A 27,467-nucleotide genomic window follows, 5' to 3' on the forward strand; every position below is an offset into this window, starting at 1 on the left:
AAGTTCACTGAATGAAACACTGATGGCAAATTTTATTATAACTTAATTAAATTAAATGTTATCATCAGGGGCGAAAATTTCATCAAAATGTTGTGGGGGGGCAATAAACATAACAATTCTCAAGAGCAATTTTTGAAGGGGACACCAAGGGGTTTTTTGTTGTTGCCCCGTTTGCATTTGTATTATTTTATTTCTTAAACAAATATTTTAAGAATATATCATTATATTATTTACAATACACATATTTTTATGATATTTTAGGGGGGGACAACCCTCAGATAGGAGGAGTCCTGACCCCCCCGCGATTTCCGCCTATCATCAGTATGCCCTTACATATGGCTTTATTGAATGTGTTTGTGCATGCCGTGTGTTCTAAGACGCTGGCGTATTAACGACGTGATTACGTGAGGACGTAAATTAACTGGTTAATAGTTTTTTTTTAACCAGTTCATTGAAACGTCCAGAAGACGGTTCGCGGAAAAGAATCTTCTCATCACTAATTATTTATTTGTGTGTGTGTGTGTGTGTGTGTGTGTGTGTGTGTGTGTGTGTGTGAGAGCGTGTATTTATCACTTTGTGGGGACCAAATGTCCCCATAAGGATAGTAAAACCCGAAATTTTTGACCTTGTGGGGACATTTTGTCGGTCCCCATGAGGAAAACAGCTTATAAATCATACTAAATTATGTTTTTTGAAAAGGTAAAAATGCAGAACGTTTTCTGTGAGGGTTAGGTTTAGGGGTAGGGTTAGGTTTAGGGGATAGAATATAAAGTTTGTACAGTATAAAAACCATTATGTCTATGGAAAGTCCCCATAAAACATGGAAACACAACATGTGTGTGTGTGTGTGTGTGTGTGTGTGTGTGTGTGTGTGTGTGTGTGTGTGTGTGTGTGTGAGTAATTTTTACTGAAATTGAAATAAATGTAGGATATTTTAGACATTGTTTTATGTTCTTAACCGATTTACTTTAACCAGTGTCTTTGTTTTAACTGGTTATGTTGTTGCGGTACCCTGTAGGGCTCTTTGAAAAAACTTGAAATTATTTGGTGAAGTGATTTGAAACCGTTATGCAGTCAAGACCTAGAACTACTTTATATCCGTGCATTTTTTTTTTTTTAAATAATTACGCACCTTAGAATGTCCGTGAACCAATCAGAATCAAGAATGCAATAGACCCGTGGTGTGTGTATATATATATATATATATATATATATATATATATATATATATATATATGTCTATTGCATACTATTGCATATATATATATATATATATATATATATATATATATATATATCCTGTCATTATACACTTTGGGACCACAATGAAACATTTTGTTTGGGAGGGTCTTTAGTGCCACTGTACACAAATCAAGAATTTATTTATTTTGAATAGTCTTCAATATGGGTAAAAAATGACCCGTAGGACAAAACAAAAGTGGGTGCAGTTTCTTAAGACAATAGAATGGTTGGTTTCCATATAAACTAGATCAGGAACATTTATTTTCAAAAGCATAAGGCCCATTTGTAATTTGGCATTAATATGGTGCATCATCAATGATGATATGATGATGATGATGACGATGAGCAAATTTTTTTATAGATAAATAAAAAAATTCAGAACAGTGCAAAATGACTGAGCACCACAATTCAAATATTACAAATTCTACTATATTACGATACAGAATCTGATGAGTTGTTTTATATTGCTTTTTTAAACTACCACCCTGTAAATAGTTAGTTGCATGAATAATTATTAGAAATATTATTAGTATTTTTGAAGCTAGCTGATAAAAGAGGCTAAATGTATGCTTCCAGGAATTCACCATGGTTTTCATGATTATCCACTGCTAAAAGGAAAAAGGATTTCTTGTATGTATGCTTAGATATGACCTGAAAGCATGAGATTATGCAGCCCTTCGAAGCACAGAGCACAGGACGTGTGTCTTCCTGTGTAGAATTGTGAGCTACATTTACAAAGACAACTACTTTAGTAGGCTTCAAAACAGTGCAAGATCGCTGAATACTTTGAACAGTGTCATCACTTAAAATGTATTACTAGCTAAGATGGATAACACATTAGCAATATTTTTTTTCTTATAGCAGAATGTCCATCAGAGCATATATTTTTCACATGAACTGTTATCTGTAGATGGCCGCTGTAAACATTGTGGAGCTCTTAACACTGCAGGTAGTGCTCTTGTTTACAGTCTGCCCTGGACATGTTCCATCTTTGTTTTTCCACATGGCCAAGTTGATTTAGCCACAGCTCTTAGAATTTCTGGAACCTAGTGGAAAATTTGCCATCTCACAAAGACGTGAGACAGTGCATGAACAGACCTTCTAATGACCTAAAGAACAGGAAAATGTTATCACAGGGGAGGTTAGTGGAAATCAACCATCATGTCAAGGTAAACAATGTCAAGTCATTATCTAGGTCAAACTCAAAAAACTATTCTTCATTTTAATGGCATTTGTTGCATAACTGCACCAGTACTTGAGTATGTTTATGATGAGAATAACATTTAATGTAATTTTTTGTACACCATAAAATGTGTTAAACCCTGTTCTAGTTATTAGCAATCAAGATGAAAGAAGATCTAATGCAATATTTAGTGATAATATATGGATTATGTGAGATTCATAAAGCATTTAAATGGGTCGGTCATTATGACCCAAGAACACAAGGAGTGGTAGCCAATGAGGAACACAGCACAACAGTTACTTTTTGACAGAAACTCCTACTATTGACTAAACTTAGATTACATACAACACTGTATGTAATCCTTAAAATGAGTTTTATTGGTGTAAACTAATATATTCAGGTTGATTCAGTGATGTTAACTAATATTTTGACTTTACCACATGAAGCATATTGTAAATGTTTTTTCTTTCAGTGTTGTGTTTTTGTTGCCTTTTTTTTTTCAAAGCAAATCCCTTGAAATTGTATATTATTCTTCCCTCAAATTAAATATAGTAAACATTAAACAATAAGCCTAGCAAATCTTGAAATAAAAACGAACATTAAGGTGTTCTCTGTAAATCTGTGACTCGAGAAACAAAACAAGCTTTAAGTACAAACAGTGCTGCATGATCCCAAGCATGTCATCACCTCATTCACCTACAAAGTGTCTTTATCGTAACTGAGAGCTAAATTTAGCCCACAAAATCTGCCACTTCACACACAAATGCACGATGCGTTGCGTGAGGCCCCCTCTTTAATGACCACTGTTTAATGTTTGGAGACAATTTGCCCTCTATTTACTCCGATGAGTCCAAAGCTCAGGTGGTGCCCAATGACCAGGCAACTGCGTGGATGAATAAAAGGAGCAGGCTGAGTTTGTGAAGGTTGTCCCGAGACTGAGAGACTGGATTCAAGACATCATAATACTATTTGTCGAACTTGGGAATGAGATGACAAGATTTTTCAACCTGAGACTTGTGCCTGCTATAATTGACAACATTAAAGACTAAGAACATAAATGAGGATTTGTACTGTCCCTGTTAAGATTGTTGTTTTACAACAAACCTAAAGTAGTAATGGAAGTCCTGTATGGTTATGGGATAAGCAGTACGTTGTATCTGCAGATGCAATATGGGTACGCCCAAAGCTGGTTTGCATTTGTGTCCACGGTGGCAGACCTACGTACAACGTTTTTATTCTTTTTTCCCATTTGGTTCCACCTACAATCAGCAGTAGGAGTGAAGCTGATCTGGGTTGCTGTTGTGGGAGACTGGCTCAACTTAATCCTCAAGTGGTAAGTGTGAAATGTTTTTATTTCAGTATCCAGTTATATAGATGTTAAATAAGTATTTGGGGCCTCTTGATACTAAACAGAAATCAAAGCAAAAAATCCTTTGGAATGAACACAAGTAAACAACAATATCTTAGATATGGAAAATCTAAAGAGTTAAATAGTGCATTTATTTCTAGTAATTGATCATGAACATTTTCCTAATCAGCATTATTTATGAAATCATTAAACAGGCTGATGTTCGGACAGCGTCCTTATTGGTGGGTTAGAGAAACTGTTTATTATGGCAACTCGACTGTGCCACAAATCAAACAGTTCCCTATGACCTGTGAGACTGGCCCTGGTGAGCCATTCCTTATGTTTCTTATTGTAATTGTACAGACCAACCAACCACACAGATTCAAAAACAGATTTCACAGCAGTTTCTGTTTGTTTTTCTAGGTAGCCCCTCTGGTCATGCAATGGGAGCTGCAGGGGTTTCTTACGCCATGGTCACGTCACTGTTGCCGATTTTGCAGGGCAGTGACCCTGTTAAAAGCTGGTGAGGTGTTCTGTCCTACAGCTATTACCCTTCACCTGTTTTAAAGTGGTAATCAAAAAGATGAATTTGTTTATTTATAAGATTATTTCAGACTGTATACATTGAAATGTTCTACAAAGACAAGGATTCCTCCACACACATTGAGAGATAAAGAGCAAGGAAGGAAATCTTTGGACTTTGTCAAGGGACTAAAAACAATACTTAATGATAATGAAACACACTCCAACTCTGCAGTGAAATGGAAATACCTAATTAGTGACTTGTTAACTAATTTATCTTATCAGCTTTGGTTTATCTCCATAATGAGTTGTATATTGTAAATAAGCAGTGTTGTTATAGTAAGCAAATTTTTTATAGATGATAATGGCCCTATTACTTACATTACATTCAAGCAGATGCTTTATCCAAAGCAATTTATGGAACATCACAGGAACATCACAAGCAACTTGTTGCACAAGTGCAAATAATATTGCACTGCCAAGTTTCAAGTGTAAGCTAGATTAGTACAGACGCTAAAGAAGCAGAAAGGAGAGAACATATTTTTTTTTAAAGTCTTTCTGAAATATAAGCAGGAGTTTCATCTCAATGTGTTCCTGTTTAATATTAATGTCTCTGCTTTTTTTCTTCCTTTGCATTTGTGCCAATCTAGGTGCTTGCAGGGTTTTCTTTGGACTCTGTTTTGGGGTGTGCAGGTGTGTGTCAGTCTTTCTCGCATCTTCATTGCAGCTCATTTCCCACATCAAGTCATTGCTGGAGTTGTTACAGGTCAGTTACAAAATAAATTCCCTATTTTTCATATTAGTCTCGGTTTTACATCTGATCACATTAAAACTGCACATAATGTAACATTTAATTGCATGTAATGCATGCATGCATGCAAGTGCTTTGGAACGGATTACCACCTAGACCTTTTTTCTTTCTTTTTTTTAACTGAAACATGCTTATCAACCCTGACCTAATTTAGAGGTTTCCAACTTTTATGTCCAAACCTTTATGACCAAACAATTTACTTGATGTACCCCCTGAGATTTCATGTCATTTTAACCTTACAATAAATCTTAATGTTACTAATGGCAAATGATTAAAACAAATATTTATAATGTAAAGTTTTAAGAAGATCACTTAAGTATTTTAGTTAGTTCTATTGCTGTATTTTATTTATACATTCTGTTCAGTTAAATTCACACAATTACTTTACAAACCCCTAGGGGCTCATGAACACCTGGATGGGAAACCCTGTCTTTGTCAAGTAATTGTTGTTCACTTTCACATTTACCTGTACAGGAATTGCAGTGGCTAAGGCTTTTAATAGCGTTTCCTGGATCTACTCAGCAAGCTTGAAGGGTTATGTGCATACCATCCTCTGTCTTCTCTTTGTTGTCCTTGGCCTTTATGCCCTGTTGGATGCTGCCTCAATAGACCCATACTGGAGCCTAATCAAGGCACAGAAGTGGTGCATTAAGTCTGAATGGGTCCATCTAGACACTACACCGTTTGCTGGCCTCTTGCGCAACACCGGGGCCCTGTTTGGCCTTGGGCTGAGTCTTAATTTGCCTATTCAGGGTGACATGGAAAAAAATATGAGCTGGGCAAATAATGCCATTTACAGACTGACCTGTACAGCAGCAACACTGCCACTCCTGAGCCTCTTAGACTCATTTAGACCACCAACAAGCACTCAAGCTCTCTTCTACTTGCTGTCTTTCAGTAAGAGTGCCACAGTACCTCTGACCACAATCAGTTTTGTGCCTTACTGCATAAGAACATTTGTGAATGTATACCAAAGAATAAAAGTGCAGTAAACCTAATGACATTTTTAAGTTGGACAACATGATGACATTTCTATTTGCATTGTGTATGGGCAGTTTATTTAATACATTTTCTTGCTTTTGAAATGCTTGGTTAGTAGCAAAGTAATTATTCTGGTTAACCAATGATTCGTTTGGATGTTCTGATTCCGGTGCAACTTCACTATCAAACAAGGTGCATGGAGGTAGCAAATCACTAGAGAAGGTAAACCAGCAACACTTGCTGATTGGAAAACGTACATTTTATTTAAACATAATAAATAAATAAATAAATAAATAAAATGACAAAAACTCAAATAATTCATAACTAAACAAACATTTTGGCCCTTAATTAACCAGAAAATGTACTGCCTATTTTTGTCATTTACTTGTAAGAGATTGCTTGCATTTAAGTAGCAGATACGATCAATAATAAAAAAAAACCCAACTGTTTTCCCATCTTAAACGTATTTTTTTGTCCCCAATCATATTAACTTTTTAACATTTTGAAGAGAGAAAAAAAATATTTTTGTGTTATCTATTGAAAAATTATATTGTTGTAATAAATGAATGTTAATATGGTCATTTTTCTCATAGCCATTTAATTTGTATTTAATTGTATTCTAGTGGTAACAGTATTCTGCTTTATTGGGATTCATGTGGATGTTTATTATAACCAAAAATAAAGCTGAAAAGTGAGGGATGTCCTGAATCTATGTGCAATCTATAGCCAAAGGGAGGACATTTTGGTTAGTTCTTCATTCATTCTTTCTGAAAGAAAGAAAGAAAATGTTGCTGGTTTACTTTCTATACAAAGTTTTTATTTTAGCAAATCAAATAGAATAAAATAGAATAACGTTATCAACATGAATGTACATTAATAATGGTTACAACATATAATTAACTTTATATATTTTGTATAATTATAAGTTATTTATTATATGAAGCTGCCCAAAACGTTATGAATACATTGTTATTAGTTACTACACATATTATGTTATATGACTAACTGAACAAGTGATAAGGAACGCAAAATTTCTGGAGTGACAAAAAAGAATGAAAAGGATGTGAAAATATAAGGCACTGAAATTAGTCTTAATCAATAACACATAAAGATAAATATTTCCATCTGTTGGCAGGACCAATACTGTACTGTAATACATTGATTTAAAAAAAAAATCGTTTTTCTTTGTGTCTTTTACTTGATAAACTTTGAAATGCAGTAAACAGATAGGGTTAGGGTAAATAAATTGTCCAATGTGTAAACAATTGCTGTTTATCATTTTCTACGAGACCTTTACGTTAGAATTCTCTACCGGAAGTGTTCATAGTGTAAACAGAGGAGCGCAGTCATGACCTCGCACTGTTTCCCTGTTCGTAATTAATGCTTCCCCTCAGCTTGTATGCGGCCAGCGACAGTTTTATATCATCTAGCTGCATGAAGAAATAAGGCAGAAATTATACCCTCCGAATCGACTGCAGGACTGATAACGCAAGACATGCCACGGAGGAAGGTAGGACTGCATCATCTTTCAGTTGTATGTTTATATACAGTAGTGCCTGTGCTCAGCATCACGAGAATACTTACTGGAGCTTTCACCTGCACGAGTCAGACATGCTCGAGACACAACAGCATGCATGCTGGGCACCTCTCTTAATCATCAAAAACAAACATCTTCTTGTGTGATGACATATTTTTTTGAATGCAGCCTCAAGTTAAAATGCTTGAGTAGTGAATGTGCAGACTGGCCAGTTTAGGCCCCTTATTAACCAGGAAATTGATCGACTATTTTTGTAATTACATTGTAAGAGATTGTTTGCCTGTAATTACTAACGATAAAATAATACTAAAATAAAAAAACTGTTTCACCATTTTTATTTATTTATTTTTGCCCCATCATAAAGTTGTTTACTATTTTTGCGTCAATTCAAACATAATGTTGTTGTAATTAATGGAAAAAAGTTCAAATATGGTAATTTTTGTTCAAAGCCATTGCAAATTTGTATGCAGTATTTACTGTCAGGATAAATAGGTATAAATACCTAAGTGTAAAGGGTATAAGTGTAGTCTGCTTCTTTGGAATTCATTTGGGTGTTTGTTATTAATCATAACAAGCATACAGTAGCCTATAGAAAGTAATGGCTTTTCAATAAATGTATTATTATTGTATTATTAACAAAAATATTTAAAATAATAATTTGGCCCCCCAAAATCAATTATTAGCCTACATCTCTATCTCTCTCTCTTTCTCTCTCTTCCTCCCTCTTCCCCTCTCCCTCCTGCATACACGTACACACTGCATGGGCACGTTTGGACTAAAACTAAAGTTTTCACTCCAGAACAGTTGAAAGGGATTTTGTTCCCTTTTTTTTTTTTGTTTCGTTCAGCTAAAAATAAAATTAGTTTTGGTCTCTATTTCCGTTCCTTAAACCATTTTTAGTCCTTGCCTCACAGTGAGGGCTGGCATAAAACTATGTTCAAAGACGTTAAAAGCATCATGGCCCAAGGGATGACACTTTAGTCAAATATTAATTCAATGTACACCCATTTATATATGAATTAACCTAGTTTAAACTAACAAGCTATAGCTCAGTGATGGAGATTGTTCTTGAGAACTATTGTTTTTATCAAATGAGTATGTTGAAAAAATATAAAGCACATTTCGTCTTGCACTTGTGTGAATTCAAATGTGATGCAGTGTCTGTGTAACACAAAATATACAGTGTATATTCAGTCACTAAAATAGGCTTTGATGTTTTGGACACTTAGAGAAATGCTGGGAGTAGCTCTGAAGGTACGGAGGATTCAGACTTCTCTGCTGAGCACACAGACAGCTCTGAGAGTGACGCCCACACAGTCAGGAATACCCGCCTCACTCGCTCCTCAATGCGACTCATCCGCAACACACGAGGTAGGCTACCCTGATACTAGCAGTTGTCACTGCTGTATGAGTTCTTTAGTAAAAACATGATTTACTGATAATGCAGAATTTTTTATAGATGTATAAAACTGGCACTGATGTTTGTCTTAATCAGTAACATAAAGAAGTAGTACAGACATCTAGTGTTCAGACCATTGCAGTTACTAGAAAAGATACACTACTCCTGACCCAAAATAAAAAAAGAAAGAAAAGAAAATAGACATTTTACACCACAATATATATATATATGAGGTGAGGTGATCAAATTTGTTTCGACATATTTTTGGAAATTTCTTAACATTGTAAAACAGATAGAATTATGGAGCTAAACGTATTACTAAAGTCTTTGAAGCATAAAAGCATGTTGAATTGCTCTAATCAAAAAAAGAAATGCATTGTATTTAAATGCATTGAATTTACAGTGCTTGCATTTTGGGAGGCTGAAATTTAACATGGTTGTATTTTTAAGTGCAACATTCAGCCTGTTCTACTTCGCTTAACAAAATTTGCTTCCTCAAATTCAGTGGTTCAAATTCGGTTGGAAATTCACCCTTCCACATCCGGGATGTGGAAATAGGCTTAATCAGTTAATGTTTGTATATTTACCTTATGTTAGTGCTTCCACTACCCTATTGTGCACATGAAATAGGCCTGCCAACACATTAACCTCTTTATACTTTTTATATCTTCACAGACCCTAGAAGCTTGCACCCACAGATGATAAATTAAACATTGCAAAAACATTTGAACAAAGCAGTGATTTTGTAAAAGCTGTGGATCATAGTCTCCTGTGCAAAAATAATAACAAAACTATGTATTTAATTATGTAATTTTTTAGTTTAATTATTTAAGAAAATAACTTTTAACATTTCTTAGTGTGCTAAATTACAAGTATTTATAAAGTTATTTGCAAATCTATGAATGAGTGACACTATACGGTCATATTTCAGCACGTCACAATGGACAGCAAAGAAGCACTTAAAAGTGTATCGCGTATTCGTGTTAAGTGCGGGTTTGGAAAAAACGTGCGAAAAAGGAAAGAACGTTCGCAATTTCACATGTAGAGAATGCTCTTAAGCGCCATAAGACCCGTAGTTATCGGAAAAGCACACAGCTTTTGTTTCTCATGATCAATGCACTTGGCTGGGAGCGCTTCTCATAGAAGCAATGGTAGCTTAAAAATGGCATGCAAAGAAAATAGTGCAAAACAATGTACATAAATTAACAGAAATGTCAAGAGCTTTAAAGCTCCTCACTCCCTCATTACACATGCATTTTGTGCAGCGTAAGTGGTGCTCGCATTGCGGATTCGGGGAGGGGGGATCCGTTGCCATATTTACAATGAACAAGAACTCCATTTAGCCATGTCTCACACACACATATTTGTATTTACTAAATCCAACGTAATTAAAATTTCGTTGTACAAAGCCGTTTAGGATCTGTTTTACCTTACCTCAATGAGGAACCACAAGTGCCCTGTCAAACATCTTTAATTAAGATGCAACTTTGTTTCTTTAACTGTTGCATTTCATATAGTAGTTAAATAAAATCAGCAGATAGTTAGTTAAATAATAGAAGTTAGTTGAATCATAATTGGATGTTACATGAGATAAATAAATGATAAAATAAAAAACTCAATTGTGTTTATTGTTGATTTGTCTGTCTTTGATTTGCCTACGAGAAGACCTGATACAAATTTAGCATAGCATTTATTTTAATTTGTTGTTTATAGTTTCATTTGAATTAAGGGAAATATTTTTGGGTACGGTTTATGATTAGCATTGATGACATGTCACCCATTGAAATCAGGTTTCATTTTGCTGTTTATTTTAACCTGGTAAATCTACTTGTGCACTCATGTGCTCCCAAGCCCTGGCTTTCAAATAATATCTCTTTATGAGTTTATCAAAGGATCATGTATTTCGTGAATTTTAAAGACATGTATCTTTTCTTCCATTTTTTCAGCAACCTGATATGAGTTCAGTAAACTGTTGTATGATTGGCTGTGAATAATAAGCATTTCAATGACTGCTGCAGAGGCTCAGTAAAAGATAAACAATTTTACCTCTCGCGGCACCTGTCGCGAAGAGCCGTGCACGTGAAAGCGTCGGATATTGGGTGCACGAGCACCGCCTGTGATTTGCTACTTTCCGCATGCATCTCATTGAAAAAGAATGTTCACTTTGATGCGTCCAGTGTAGACAGCTTCAAGCCGTCATGGCACATTGCGCAACCGGTGTAGACAGCAACATTGATTATGTCAGACAATTGACCAGAAGTCCGAAAAAATGACAGGCTCGGGTAAAAGTGAAAATGTGAGAAAGATACATTTTAGTTGCATTTATGACTTTAGAGTGGTTCAAAGCACTTCTTCATTTACTTAATTTTTACTTTACTACTTTGATGCTTTTTGGGAAATGTGCCAAAGAGATTATGTGCTACTTTATTGATACTAATGTTCTACTTAGTTCCTTGGGAAACCCAGCCATGGACAAATAAGTGAAATGAGGACTGGTCATCCTACTACATTATACGTAATGGCTACCTACACCGCAATCAGCGCTTCGAACATCTGAGTTATGTACTGTAATTTCCGGACTATATAAGCCGCACCCACTGATTTTTAAATAAAATATTATTTTGAACATAAATAAGCCGCACCTGTCTATAAGCCGCAGGTGCCTACCGGTACATTGAAACAAATGAACTTTACTCAGGCTTTAACGAAACACGGCTTGTAACAAAAATAAATAGGCTTTAGCTGAAACACGGTGTGGCAGCGGGGCGTGGTCAAGCGCCCGTCCGAGAGAAAAGCGGTAAGGCGCTTACACCTGAGCTAAATTATGTCTAACACCGGTGTCTAATTTCAGTAAGCATGGGGAGAGCGGTATAAAAGGCAGCAGCCACAGAGCTGAGAGAGTGACACACGCCAGTCTAGTGTTGGCGATAGAAGAATTGAGAAACTTTATAAAATTGATTGTAAACATTGCTGTGGCCATTAAAAGCCTTACCTGGAACGTCAAGTGCCCTGCTGAAAACTGTCACACTGGTGCCCGTGTGACAGTTTTCCCAAGAAGGACACGTGAAGCAGGGCACTTGAAATTAGACACCGGTGTTAGACATAATTTAAGCGCAGGTGTAAGCGCCTTACAGCTTTTCTCTCCCGGACGGGCGCTTGACCACGCCCCGCTGCCACACACGGCTTGTAATAAAACATTTGCAGTAAATAGTAGCCTACCAAGAAAGTCATTGGTCACTATCTTCCTCGCCCTGTGCACTGAAACCACTGAAGTCATCTCCTTCGATGTCGGAGTTGAATAGCCTCAGATTTAGTTGTCTTTTGCACTGAGTCAATTCCTCACGCTGCTGTTTCCAGCGTCTTATCATCGACTCATTAAGACCAAGCTCCCGTGCAGCAGCTCTATTTCCTTTTCCAACAGCCAGATCAATCGCCTTCAACTTGAAAGCAGCATCATATGCGTTTCTCCATGTCTTTGCCATGGTGAGGGTGACAAAATTACTACCGTAATCAGAATGATGGGAAGTTTGAGCGTGCTCGATTTAATCTAAACAGTAAACAAAAAAAGTTGTTTTGACCTTAACCCGCTCGGCAATTTCATTGGTCTAATGAAAGCTTCACGCCAAAAAACTGAGCACGCCACAGAATGTTTTTTTTGTTTGTTTTTATGAAATTTGAAAGCGGGAAAAATCCATATATTAGCCGCGTCATTGTATAAGCCGCGAGGTTCAAAGCGTGGGAAAAAAGTTGCGGCTTATAGTCCGGAAATTACGGTAATAACCTGGACAATGTATCGGTGATCTTTTTATAAGCATTTTTAAAAGCCAGTGCCTTCCACATGCTGCTCTGTGCTTCACTACAACGTAAATGCATCCGCTCCACCCGGTCCTGTGGATCACACTGTGCGCAGCTTCGCCACACATTTTGATAGAGATCTTGGTAGCTGACAGCTAAATACAACTGGCTGTGTGTCTTAAGATGTAGGTTTAGAAATGTTGCATGCAGATGCGAGGGACATCAATTGGCTATTTCTAAAACAGACAACTAATATTTCTCTGGCACACGTAGATTGCAGAACCCATGACTACGCAGAAAAATGTTGGCACAAAGCCCTATCTGTAGACTCTTCCCTAACTAGTTGGCTACGGTTTGTGTCACAGGCATTCCTTAGTCAGGTTGCTTAATGAAAGAGAAATAATATGTAGTTGCATTAAAAGTTGAGCAGCATTGGAAAATTGTTAAAAAATTGAGGAATGGATGATGACGCGGGTTGACCAATCAGTGGAAAGGTGTGTTTCATGCCCACCCACATGTGCAAGTCAAATATGTATCTGTTTTCTATCCATGAACATTTTTGAAAAACAAACTATCAAAATGTGCAAGGCTGTACTCTCTACCTGTAGCTTTGGTCTTCAGCAGTCAACACCCGGTTGCATTGCACCACCTACTGATGAGAACAAATAGCACCAGGTTAAGATTGTGCATCGGTACTCTGCTGCTTTTCCTGAAGTTCCTGGATGGGGAAGGGTGAATTTCCAACCGAATTTGAACCACTGAATCTGAGGAAGCTAATTTTGTTAAGCAAAATAGAACAGCAGAATTTAACCTGTTGAAAAATGTTGATGGTATTTTCAAATGAACTGAATATTTTGGTTTGGAGTTCGGTTTCAGCACTTTGGAAGGTTTCATTTTTAATAATGAAATTAGAAAATTTCAATGTTTAAAAATATAACCATGTTAAATTTCATCCTTCCAAAATGCAAGTATTGTAAATGCAATGCATTTAAATGCAAGCACTGATAATAAAATGCATTTATTTTTCCGATTAGAGCAATTCGACATGCTTTTCTGCTTCAAAGACTTTAGTCATGAATTTAGCTCCATATAGAATCCACAAACTAAATATTCCATTCCAAATGTTCAATTTGACAGAAAAGGTTTTAGTTCTACAGCGGTATGCTTTTAATATGTTGATTGTTAGGAAGCATGATAGATGGATTAAAACAAAAATGAACAAATAAAAGAACAAACCTGAGAGCTTTGTTTCTAGATTCAAGTCCTGTGGGGAATGCTTCTACCCTGGTTTCAGAAGAGGTGGCAAACTTTTCCACCCGTCGTGTGACACGTAGTCAACAGCAGGGGGTGACAGTCTCACCAAAGAAATACCCCCTGCGGCAGAGTCGCTCTTCTGGCTCAGACACGGAGCAGCATGGGGAAATCTCAGAGAGGGGTAGGAGGAGAAAACCATATGGTTCTTCACACACGACTTCCCTCGTTTGAGTATCTCCATGCTTTGCTCTTCTCACGTATGCTTTTCTTCATTTGCTTTGTGTATTTCTTTCTTCGGGACAAGTGAAAGATTGTATTTGCCAGTTTTACTTTTATTCCCCTTTGCCCTGTTTTTGTTAATATATAAAAAACAATTACTATTTGGATTACTACATGGGGTTTGGGCTCTATATTTCTATACATATTTCTCCAAGACAATTGCTTATTTTTTCTGTTGTCATTTTGCTGTAGTGTGAATTGATTCGCACCATCCTTCAATTCTTTTTTTAATGTAGTTAAAAAAATACACACTCTAAAAAGTTAACTCCTTTTACTATGTTATAAGGCAATATTTTGACTCAAGCATCAAAAAGTCAACATTACAATCAGATCCAATAACAGGATTATTTGAAACTGTGACTTTAACCCTTGAATGGACTTACGGGTCAATATGACCCATTTTAACTTTTAACACTGATTTACATAAACTTAACTTTTAACTTTTTGGCCTGAAACTTCATGTCATCCTCCACGGAGGTGATCTGAATCTGGCAAAGTAATTTAACTTTTTTTAGTTCACGGATTTAATAACAAACTATGAAAAAGTATCTAAGAGTGTTATCTGGGTCAATTTGACCCGGTTCAGTTAAAGACTTACGAGAAAGCTGTAAAACAGTCCAAAATGTTGTTTATAAGTACATTTATACTCATAATTGCAGGAACACACCCACACGCACGGACAGCCCCAACCACCCATCCACAAACACACATGCACAGACACATACATAAATACATAGTATACATATATTCTATTGTAAATTTGGTGCATTTTCTGTATAAAAAATAATAATTGTACATTTTTTAATTAGTGAAAGGTTAGTTATTGATGATAAAACAATTCTTTTGGAGAAACATTTCAAATTGTGACTGTTGAACTGTGATTTAACTAGCCGGGTCAATTCGATATGATGAGTTCAACAGTGGGACTTTATAGTCAAGTACATTCAAGGATTACATTTTTCAAAAGGAAATTAATCACAACGACAGTAAACTGACAGAATATAGTCTTTCTGTTATCACTGGCAAAAACACACTCTGGAACAGCAACAATAACAGTTTTTAAGGACAGTTTTCACCATTTAAATGTGCCTTGATCCATCTAGCTTGTTATATTAACAAGATAACCATTTTTATACTGTATATTTCTGATTGACTTGATTAACACTCTCTATAATCTAAAACGTTTGAGTGAAATGGTTTGCACTGTTGGTGGTTAAATCCTTTTATTTTCCCTTTCCTTTGAAATGATTTACTCTATTGAATTGATGATTTAATTTGAATCATAACAGCTATAATACTGATGTCAAAAAATAAACTTGATACAGCCGTGTCTTCTCATGTGTTGGTAATACAGACAGTAAACATGGGGTAGACCATGAAGAGTCCCCACCTAGAACGCCTACAGGCAACGCTCATTCCTCTGAGTCGGACATTGACATGTCCAGCCCAAATGTGTCTCATGATGAGAGTCTGGCAAAGGAGTTGTCACTAAAAGAATGTGGCCTTGCTCACCGTCCCAAACGCCGCCGCTTTCATGAGAGCTACAACTTCAACATGAAATGTCCCACACCTGGTTGTAACTCACTTGGTAATTGGATTCCAGGTCCTCTTTGTGTCAAATTTTAATGCTCAAACATTTTGATTCAACCTATTTTCCTTTTTCAGGACATCTGACAGGAAAACATGAAAGGCACTTCTCAATATCTGGATGCCCACTGTACCATAACCTTTCAGCAGATAAGTGTAAGGTAATGTTGATTATGGTAATTGGATTATTTTTTTAGCTAGATCGAACTTCACAGGATTGTTTTATCAGAATAGTTATCAGTTAGATGCCAAACCAGCCAGATTTATCAAAATAACCTTTACTCAGGTGAAGGCAAGCTCTCGTGACAAACACGTGGAGGAGAGGACTCTGTCACAACGGCAGGATGAGAACCGACATTCTGCTCGGCAGCAGGTGAAGCCAAAACAAATATTTAGCTTTATGTCCTCACTCTTGGAATGGCATGATCCCCATTTTATTATGTTCTCTAAGAGGGTGTTTGCAGTGATTAATACAGGTTAGTTACATGTTAATAAAGCTTTAACTAGCACTCACATTTTTTGAGTTACGTCCCCTTCAGGCCCAATCAGAGCGACAGCAGCGGTACAAGGACAAAGTGACAGAAATGAGGAGGAAGAGAAATTCTGTTCCTCTAAAAGAGCAAAAAGATAAGTACATGGTGAGTGTTGGAATATGAGATAGTTTTTCACTCTCAGAACTCAACAAAACAAATGTATAGACTATGTGGTGGGTGATGTATTCAACTATTATGAATAATTCAGTTTCTCCTATATTTATTTTTTTATTTTTACTGATATTTACAATTTTCTGCTTAAAGTGAAAATGAAAATGTTCTCATCATTTACTCACCCTTATGACTTTCTTCTACTGAACACAAATTAAGATTTTTAAAAGAGTATCTCAGCTGTTTTGGCCCATACAATGCAAGTTAATGGTGGCCAGAATGTTGAAGCTTAAAAAGCACATAAAGGCAGCATAAAAGTTTCCTTAAGTCTCCAGTGGTTAAATGTCCAAATTTTTTTGGCAATTCGCATTCTTCGTGCAAAATGTTAAAATTACTTGAATATTTCTCTGTTTCTCACCCACACCTATCATCTCGCTTCAGAAGATATGAATTTAACAACTACAGTCGTATAGATAATTTTTATGTTGCCTTTTATGTGCTTTTTAGGGCTTCAAAGTTCTGGCCACCATTCACTTGAATTGTGAGGACCCATAGAGTTCAAATATTCTTCTAAAAATCTTAATTTGTGTTCAGCAGAGGAAAGAAAGTCATACACATCTGGGATGGAATGAGGGTGAGTAAATGATGAGAGAATTTTCAATTTTGAGTGAATTATCCCTTTAATTGTGATCGGTTCTTTAATATTTGGTCTTTTATAAATGGCATCATTTTGTGAGTCTCTAAAGAATAGCAACACAATTTTGTACATAACAGCCATTCACTCTCTTTTAGTGAGAACTAACAGTAAATATTACACCACTCAAAAAAATGTGAGATAAAATGTGTGACTGTCTAGTTCGCAAAACAACTTTGCATAAATAATAGTAATAATAATAGTAGTTATTATTGTTATTTAAATATTCAAACTGAATTTTATGTTTTTACAGTTGAAGTCTAATGATGAAGTAGTCATTAATGAGTGAAAAAGTAGAAAAACAACAACAAATAAAAATCAGAACTGCACACTAAAAAATACAACTAATAATTTTTAGTTTTACAAAAACAAAATTGGTTGTTTTGTACTATCTCTTTATTCAGGAGCACAGCCAGACCCATGGCAGCAGTTGGGAGCCCCTGCTGGAGAACATCACAAGTGACTATGACCTGGAGCTCTTTAAAAAAGCCCAGGCACGTGCCTCGGATGATCTTGTAAGAGAGAAAACTCATGACACTTTCTCCCTCTTTTTGTTTTACTTCCCTCTCTCTCTTTTTCATGAATCTGTAAAGATCAGGGGTGGGTTGACCCCTCGCTCACTGCTCTCTGGGTAATTTAATGGCCTACGCTGGACTCTTTTCCACTATCACTTCAACACTGCTTCCTTTCTGTCTCTCTCATCCATGCCATATCAGTGTCACTCAAAGTTCAATACATTATCTGTTATGCCAACTAGTCCTTTCCTTAAAAGTGGATTAATCACTTGACATTACATGTACCTTCTTATTTTCTCCTGTTGATTTTATGTTTGATGACTTTCATTTCCACATTTCCTTCTCTTCTGCACTGCCAAAAAAATAAATAAATCTTAATCAAATGAACAGTTCTTAAACAGACAATTTCAGACAACCATTAAAAATATCTAAATATCCTTTAAACATGAAATCCTTTTTTTTCTGGTTTTAAGCTTAAATCTAGCTAAATATTGTTTGATTTAAAAAAAATAAGGATATATATTAAATAATAAATAAATAATAAAGATACATTTTCTGAAAACAAGTCCTAATAACTAAAGTAGTTTTGCTTTTAGTTTTGCTTTGCATATGAGTATTGATGTAGAAAGGTTATTATGGCTATTAAAGTCTTTCACATAACGCTTAAGTAGACAACTCATATATCTCATTCTCAGTAATGTGACAGTACAGTTTATAGTTTATTTTGTTGCCCTAATACCACAGTTTGAAAGATTTTCAAAATAATCACAAAGTGAAATATAATTTCTGTAGGACATCAAATATAAACATCTCATCACTGATCACTGCTTCTGTAAGACCCAAATAGCCACAAACTGTATATCAACTCATTGGGTTGTTTTATTTCAAATGAGCCATTGTTTACTTGTCTGATAGCTTGCTTTGGTAAATTATCCAAGGTTTTGTCTCAAAAGTCCAGAACTAAATATGCAGTCTGGTAGAAAAAGCATGAGAAACATATCATCAGCAAAATAGGTTCTCATCTATGATAATGAAATGTTATTCATCATCTGAAAGCTAAGGGTCTCAGCTTTCCAATGACACCTAGATTGTTTTAGACAACTAACTCAGAAGATAAGATATTTGATGAAACTGAGCACCTGTGTGAAGGCTCGGCTGCGTTTGTGTGCCCTACATTTCAGATTTGTATATTGTGATGGAAGTTGATGGAAAAAATATGTTTCCTAGTACTTGCTGCCATTGAGTGAATTGAAATAAGACTTTTTTTTAAAGGAGACCATGTTATGTATGAATTATTGGAATCTTTTTGTAATTTTATTAATTTATTAGGGGGTTTTCTGTTAAATTACCAATTTTATGAAATTAGTTCACTGTATGTGTGTAAGGCGAGCTTTTAAATTTGGGTGTGAATAATTGCAGGCAGCAGCAAATAAAATGCTCCAGAGTTGAAGAGGTTAAGGATATTCAGGTATTTTTATTGGAAAACAAGACAAAATTACTGATAAAGGATTGTTATTATTATTTGTATTATTTTTTTGCAGTGTGAAAATTAGCTCTCGATACATCTTTACCTCTTCATTCACACTTAAATATCCCATGATAGGCTCTAGTGTTCTCTCCTTTTGGTTGCATTCCATCATTGCATTGCTTTCAGACCTGTGTTTCTCCCACCCTTGATTGGTCCATGCAGGAAAAACTACGGCTCCAGGGACAGATCACGGAGGGTGGCAACATGATTAAGACCATTGTGTTTGGTCGCTACGAGCTGGACACCTGGTACCACTCACCGTATCCTGAAGAGTATGCCCGACTTGGCCGTCTCTACATGTGCGAGTTCTGCCTCAAATACATGAAGAGTCAGACTATTCTGCGACGTCACATGGTAACTTTACACATATGATTTTCATGATCATTTTACTAGTATTAACTGAACTAGTGTTGTCTGGTTAATGAGCTTCATATTCTGATAGCATAACGTAAAACCAATAGGCTTGTCATGATACCAGAATTGTAGTGGTCAATATGAAGACTAGTGAAATTTCATGATTCTTGATACCACAGAAAAACTATGATGCAACTGAACACTCCTTTATTTAGAAAGTAAAAATGTTTATATAAAATATGACATGTATTCAAGCATTTCTTAAGTAAACGTTGCATCAAGTTTTTAGGTAATTATTAATAAGTAATTATTCAAATAAACTGTCAGTAACAAAGAACAAATAAATTCACATTGTTTGATTAATGACATAATAGACAGTGGCATTTCTATAAGGCTATATTTAGACTACGAGACCTAATGCACAGATCCGCTATTGTGACACAAATCTGATTTTTTTTGGGACTCAGGACATCTCACCAAGATAGTCATCTTGACCAACGTGCATTTGCCTATTCATGCTCACATCAGCGTTTTTAATTTTAGTGTAAACTTGGCACTAAAGAACCATTGCTGTTGACGTCCCTAATAGCCACCCATATAAGAAAGTTATGCAATATGTCTGAAATATATTACAATGTAATTTTGCAAAATTGAATCAGAATTTTGATAATTGTGTGATGTTGCGTTCTCATGAACCCTTGTCACTTACATCACTTTGAATCAGGCCAAATGTGTGTGGAAACACCCACCAGGTGATGAGATTTACAGAAAAGGGTCAATATCTGTTTTTGAAGTGGACGGGAAGAAGAACAAGGTAGAAGTTCCACCGGGACTCTTGATTTTATTTGAAACCTTTAAGTTTGGTATCATCAGGTCAGTTGGGAAACATTCACCTAGAATTTTGAAGAGTTGTTTAGCTACATTTGCAATCAAGTAATGAATCAGCCTCAGTGACATTGACATTTGCTGTTTGTAGATTTATTGCCAAAATCTATGTCTGCTGGCCAAGCTCTTTCTGGACCACAAAACTTTGTACTACGATGTGGAGCCTTTCCTATTTTATGTGATGACTGAAGCTGACAATACAGGCTGTCACCTTGTTGGATACTTCTCCAAGGTAATAGGTTGATGTATGGTTTTAAGTTCAGTTATATTGCAAGTGATTTTGTAATGTCTAAATATAATCAAAATACATATCTGGATTTAGGAAAAGAATTCATTCCTGAACTACAATGTCTCCTGCATCCTGACCATGCCACAGTATATGAGGCAGGGTTATGGCAAGATGCTGATTGATTTCAGTGAGTTCTGTAGATCTAGATCACTTGTACAATTTTTATTTGTCCATTGCGAGTGTTTTCTTTTAGCTAAATCAAAGTATTGGCTGTGAGGCTTGCAAAAAGGTGCTTTTAAAACTACAATTGCAACCTTTGATTTTAAATTGTACAGTATGCATAATTTATGTTACACTGACTACAATGATCATTTAAAAGTAGTAAAAGAGGAAAATGTTGAAAATAGCAAAGACTTCGATTAGCTCCTGTAGATTGTTATGATAATATTGAATGCACTTTGTTAACTCATTAATATGTGGATGGCTGGTGTCTGTAAAGGTTATCTACTGTCCAAAGTGGAAGAGAAGGTAGGCTCCCCTGAGCGCCCTCTTTCAGACCTGGGCCTCATCAGCTACAGGAGCTACTGGAAAGAAGTGCTTCTGCGCTACCTAAACAACTTTCAGGGCAAAGAAATCTCCATTAAAGGTACATAGTGTTCTAGTATTATATACAGTTAAAGTCAGAAGTTTACATACACTTTGGTTGAAGTCATTAAAACAAATTTTTTAACCACTCCACTGATTTTATGTTAGCAAACAATAGTTTTGGCAAGTCTTTAGGACATCTACTTTATGCATGACATGAGTAATTTTTCCAACAATTGTTTACTGACAGATTGTTTCACTTTTGTTTGACTATATCGCAATTCCAGTGGGTAAGAAATTGACATACACTAAGTTAATTGTGCCTTTAAACAGCTTGGAAAATTCCAGAAAGTGATGTGAAGCCTTTAGGCAATTAACCAATTAGCTTCTGATTGGCTAATTGAAGTCAATTGGAGGTGTACCTGTGGATGTATTTTAAGGCCTACCTTCAAACTCAGTGCCTCTTTGCTTGACATCATAGGAAAATAAAAATAAATCAGCCAAGACCACAGAAAAAAGTCTGGTTCATCCTTGGGAGCAATTTCCAAATGCCTGAAGGTAGCACTTTCATTTGTACAAACAATAGTATGCAAGTATAAACAACATGGGACCACGCAGCCATCACACCGCTCAGGAAGGAGAGGCATTCTCTCTCCTAGAGATGAACGTAGTTAGTGCAAAAAGTGGAAATCAATCACACAAAACAGCAAAGGACCTTGTGAAGGTGCTGGAGAAAACTTGGTAGACAAGTATCTATATCCACAGTAAAATGTGTCCAATATCAACATAACCTGAAAGGGTGCGCCGCAAGGAATAAGCCACCTCTCCAAAACCACCATAAAAAAGCCAGAGTACAGATTGCAAGTGCACATGGGGACAAAGATCTTACGTTTTGGAGAAATGTCCTCTAGTCTGATGAAACAAAAATTTTACTGTTTGAAAAAATAGATAGGTAATTTATCATGAGGAAGGAAAATTATGTGGATATATTGAAGCAACATCTCAAGACATCAGCCAGGAAGTTAAAGGCAAGTCATAAATGGGTCTTCCAAATGGACAATAACCCCAAGCATACCTCCAAAGTTGTGGCAAAATGGCTTAAGGACAACAAATTCAAGGTATTGGAGTGGCCATCACAAAGCCCTGACCTCAATACAATAGAAAATTTGTGGGCAGAACTGAAAAAGCATGTGCGAGCAAGGAGGCCTACAAACCTAACTCAGTTACACCAGTTCTGTCTGGAGGAATTGGCCAAAATTCCAGCAACTTATTGTGAGAAGCTTGTGGAAGGCTACCCAAAACATTTGACCCAAGTTAAACAATTTAAAGGCAATGCTACCAAATACTAACAAAGTGTATGTTCCCACTGGGAATATGATGAAAGAAGTAAAAGCTGAAATAAATCATTCTCTCTACTATTATTCTGACATTTCACATTCTTAAAATAATGTAGTGATCCTAACTGACCCAAGACAGGGAATGTTTAAATATATTTGGCTAAGGTGTATGTAAACTTCTGACATCAACTGTATGCTGCAGGCTTCATTTATGTCATTGCTGGTCATAAACAATATTATATTGTTATTTTCCACATTTGTATATCCTCGTATATTAACTCATGGGAGAAGAAATCAGTGAAGAAACAGCTGTCAATCCTGTAGACATTGTCAGCACTTTACAGTCACTCCAAATGCTGAAGTACTGGAAAGGGAAGCACTTGATCTTAAAAAGACAGGTAATCGTAATGTAGGTAGTGATTTAAGCAGCACAGGTTGCTCACATAAACTATTGGTTTATTATTTTGATGTAATTTAGTTGTTTTTGATGCATATATATGATGCTAAAGTTTGCACTTAAATCTTTAGGATTTGATTGATGATTGGAAAACCAAAGAGGCAAAACGTGGAAACAACAAGACTATTGACCCTGTGGCCTTGAAGTGGAGCCCACCCAAAGGAACTTGAGAAAACTCATCAGCATGCTCTTCAGCCTTTGCTGTAGTTTAGCAGGTCTTGGTCACTATTAGAATAGCGAAATGCACAGGAAAGTGTTTTCTTTTTTACAGTAAGACTGCAATCATAACTGTATTGCGTAAAACACTTTTCACATAGTACAGTTATACTGTGTGTACAGTTTCAAGTTGTTTCACGTTAATCATTCTTTCGTTTTTTAAAACATGCTTAACACATCATAGAAAATGTTGGCGCATGGCCATGTCTAATGATCTAATCAACTAATTTATCCACCAGTTTCACAAATCACCGGTAACAGTGATTTGATAATCAAATACAATTAGTTTTAATGCGTTTTTTAGTTAGTTTACCAAGCAAAATTTTAAATACCGTATCACTTCCTTTTAGAGAACTGACTATTTGACTGTTGGATGTTTGTGTGAACAGACCACTATAGTGTTTCAGTCAATTCCTCGACTGACAGCATAAGGAAAACCTTGTTTTTTTAGGACAAATTTGTCTATGAGTATGATAATGTTACTTGTCATTAGCAACCAAAGAGCATGAGTTCAGCATTGAAGGGATTCAGCTGATTTTTGTCTCTTCTAATTGGGTCGTTTTTTAATACCCCTAAACAAGATATGTCATTCCAGCCCAAGTTGACCTTAACCAAAATCATTGTACTATATAATATATACTAAATACAAAGAATATTTTATTCATTAGCTTAAGTAAAACTAAAATTTGTATATTGGGACAGAAACATTGCAGTAAATGTGATTTACTATGAAACCCTTCATCCAAGTGTTGTTTTTGAAAGTCTATTATGAACAAATACAAATTAAGTGGCAGTTTCATTAGTTTATATAGCATGACTTGGCTATGTTGCAGTTCAGCTAGCCTTCTGTGTTATTTGTGTTAGAATAGAGTAATTCAGAGCTAGAAATTATCATGATGCACTTTTAAACACCGCATAATATACTTTGAAATGCCAGTTGCACTAGCGTTTGTATGTCTTTAAAATAAATTTGGTCACTGGTTAAACCTCTGAAGTTATGTGAGTTAAGAACATAAACAGTTGCGCACAAAGCCAATTTTCTATTGCGAGAAAAAGTTCTTGCAAGAGAGCTCACCAGTGCCCCGCCCACTTATTCAACGTCTGGGTTCCGGAAGTATTTCCCCCATTAATTTCTTCCATAGACTTTAGTAGTGGGAAGTTCGGATCATTTTACTGACTCGGATCTTTGAGTCTCGTTCAGCAAAATGAACGAATCTTTTTTCGAGTCATTTCGTTCATTTCGTTCATTTCAGCAGAATATAATTAAATGTCATGCTAAATAGCCCAAAACATCAAGTAGTCTACTTACGAAAATGTTGATTCAATTTGAAATAAATAAATAAAAATAAACTATAGGGTAATGCAGCCAAAGCCAATTTATAAGAAACCGAAATGTTAATTTATTAATTGGGTCTTAAGTTTAAGCTATTGCAGTTAGTTCACCTCACCTCCTTTTTCTCCGCCTCTTGTGTCATCGGGTTCGAACTTCAAAACGTTAAAAATACTTAGTTGTCGATGTCGACTCGTCAGTGTCTGTGTGTGGGCCGTGTGGTGTGACACAGCAGCCAATGCACTCACTGACTGCATGCACATGCAGCATACCGGTCCGGATCCGGAAAGATAAATGATTAGTTCAAGTCTCGACTCTCGAGTCTTCGGGTTTGGGTTCGGCCGGGTCCGAGTCTTTCGTTCTTCCTGTCAGTCCCATAGAGACTATGCTGTCAGTACCGGAAAGAGAAATGATTAGTTCGTCTCTTCGGTTCGAGTCGTTCGTTCTTCAAGTCAGACTCACAAACCCATAGCACTATGCAGAGACAGAAATGATTAGTTCATCTTTCGAGTCTGAGTCCTTCGTTCTTTTGTCACGTGACAGCCCTATTAAATACTTAACCTAGTTCATAATTCACATCATTCTTACAAACATGTTGTAGTTAGTTTTTTATTTGATTTTTACTTTTACAGTTACATGTTACGTTTCTGGTCTCAAATTGTATCTTTTTTCATATGTATTTGTGAATTTCTGTCATGAAGATTCTTTTCTATAACATTGAATGTAGTAATGTAGAATGTAGTATTCATGCATTTTTCCATTCACTATGTTTTTTAGTCCATAAAAATCACCTAAAAAGTCTACGAGTTGTTTTGTGAAAAGTCACAGTATATAACTTAAATATGCAGTTATTTAATAAACCTATGAAACCTACACCTTTGTAACATAGCTTATTACAACACACACTATATTGACTGGATGTTTATTGTTTGTTTATTTTTTGCCAACAATGCTTTAAAAAAATTGGATAACTATCCAAAAGGAATTAAATAAAAATAAATAAAAAATAAATAAGAATGAAAAGGACACTATAAAGCCACAGAGCATAACCATATAACTTAAATCACAATATAAAGCCTAACACAATATTGCACAACAAGCCAGGCTTTTCAAATAAATAAAAAAGAAATAATTTTAAAACACACTGGCTATATATTTAGGGCCTGCTTTAAGGCATGTTTGCATTCAAAAAAACAAGCTCCCGGACCTTGGCTGGGCTGAGCCTGTTTCTTCTGTCTGAGATAATCTGCCCAGTCTTAGAAAATACTCTTTCAGATGGTACAGATGTGGCCACAATGCAAAGTCTAGCCTTCATGACCTCAGAAAGGCTTTTATAAACAGGTGAACATCTCCTCCACCATGCCAGAGGGTCTGATGTACGGGGTAAGAGTGGTTCCGCAAGGTAGGCCCGCATCTCAACCATAGCATCTGATGTAGTTGAAGAGGTAGCAGAAGGCCTCAAGCTTGCTACCCTCTCATCAAAGTCTTCCCAAAACATGGCCCCTGCACTGGAAGTCACACCAGAATCTGGAGGATTCTCCTCTTCACTCTGAGTTGGGTTAATAGCTGCTGCAGCTGTTGTAACCCTCTTCACAGTCTCTTCTGCTGCCTGGTGGTTGACAAAGGCTTGCTTTTTGAACCTTGGATCCAAGCAAGTTGCATCAGCAAGCTTCTCAATGAGCTCTGCCAAACCTTTTAGTCATTTCTGACATTAGGGTGTCCACTAGTTTTTTAACAGCTTCAAATCTGGATGGATTCCTTTGATTCGGGCAACAATCCTCCGAAGACCTCTGGTCATCAAAATTATTTTGGAGGCAGTCACAAACCTACAAAAAAATTTACAATTGTTTACATACTGTACATATAACAAAGCCAAAATCAATATTACACATAGAAATACATGCATGATTAAGAAATATAGAGTTTAAAATGTGTTTTTTTATATGAATGATAATCAAAAATTTAAATTTAAAAAATACTTACTTTTCTGCACTCACTTCTGTAGTGACCTCCTCAAATGGATGAATAATATCCACGATTTCTCTGCAGATTTCCCATTCATCAGGCGACAAGGTTGGCAGAGGATATATATATATATATATATCCTAATAACAATAATAATAATGAAAACTAAAAACATATTAACAATAAAAAAAGAGATGGACAGGGACAATATTAAGATGGACCTTTTTTATTTTTCAGATGATGTTTATTGTACATATATTTTGATAATTGTATGTTAATTCCCAACATATAAAACAATGTACATTCAGACGCAGTCAATAATACGAATCTAATGTTTTATTTGATGCGAGATACCAGCTGTCACGTGACAAAAGAACGAAGGACTCAGACTCGAAAGATGAACTAATCATTTCTGTCTCTGCATAGTGCTATGGGTTTGTGAGTCTGACTTGAAGAACGAACGACTCGAAACCGAAGAGACGAACTAATCATTTCTCTTTCCGGTACTGACAGCATAGTCTCTATTGGACTGACAGGAAGAACGAAAGACTCGGACCCGGCCGAACCCGAAGACTCGCGAAAGATGAACTAATCATTTATGACTTCATGTAGCCTACCTTATGCGATGTTGCGCGCATGCGCGGTCAACACAAAATGAACGAATCACTCTCTGAGACAACTCGGTAGTCCCGAGTCATATTAAAGATTCGTTCAAAATGAACGAATCGTTCATGAACGACACATCACTAATAGACTTTTCAGAAAACCCACCAAAACTCGCCTCGCCGCA

General features: G+C 36.1%; 2 protein-coding genes across 3 annotated transcripts; both read left to right on the forward strand.

Moving 5' to 3' along the window:
* The first annotated feature begins 3,287 nt into the window (after positions 1–3,287).
* g6pc1b (glucose-6-phosphatase catalytic subunit 1b) lies at positions 3,288–6,098 on the forward strand. Its single transcript, XM_052132473.1, has 5 exons — positions 3,288–3,758; positions 3,989–4,098; positions 4,197–4,296; positions 4,946–5,061; positions 5,581–6,098. Exons 1-5 carry the CDS (start codon positions 3,541–3,543, stop codon positions 6,096–6,098), a joined length of 1,062 nt encoding a protein of 353 aa, XP_051988433.1. The 5' UTR covers positions 3,288–3,540.
* A 1,332-nt stretch (positions 6,099–7,430) lies between these two features.
* On the forward strand, positions 7,431–25,163 carry LOC127647862 (histone acetyltransferase KAT7-like). 2 transcript variants are annotated; one of them, XM_052132366.1, is made up of 15 exons: positions 7,431–7,597; positions 8,854–8,995; positions 14,074–14,253; positions 15,706–15,939; positions 16,017–16,099; positions 16,225–16,311; positions 16,478–16,576; positions 17,681–17,791; positions 19,482–19,673; positions 20,398–20,487; positions 20,650–20,790; positions 20,881–20,974; positions 21,287–21,433; positions 23,001–23,107; positions 23,238–25,163. In XM_052132366.1, the coding sequence occupies exons 1-15, from the start codon at positions 7,583–7,585 to the stop codon at positions 23,334–23,336; spliced, it is 1,821 nt and encodes a 606-aa protein (XP_051988326.1). In that variant the 5' UTR covers positions 7,431–7,582; the 3' UTR covers positions 23,337–25,163. The 2 variants fall into 2 exon arrangements, with proteins under 2 accessions (XP_051988326.1, XP_051988327.1); XM_052132367.1 differs by having other exon boundaries at positions 17,681–17,770.
* Positions 25,164–27,467: the final 2,304 nt, after the last annotated feature.

The sequence above is a fragment of the Xyrauchen texanus genome, chromosome 8, assembly GCF_025860055.1.
Source record: "Xyrauchen texanus isolate HMW12.3.18 chromosome 8, RBS_HiC_50CHRs, whole genome shotgun sequence".
Lineage (NCBI taxonomy): Eukaryota > Metazoa > Chordata > Actinopteri > Cypriniformes > Catostomidae > Xyrauchen > Xyrauchen texanus.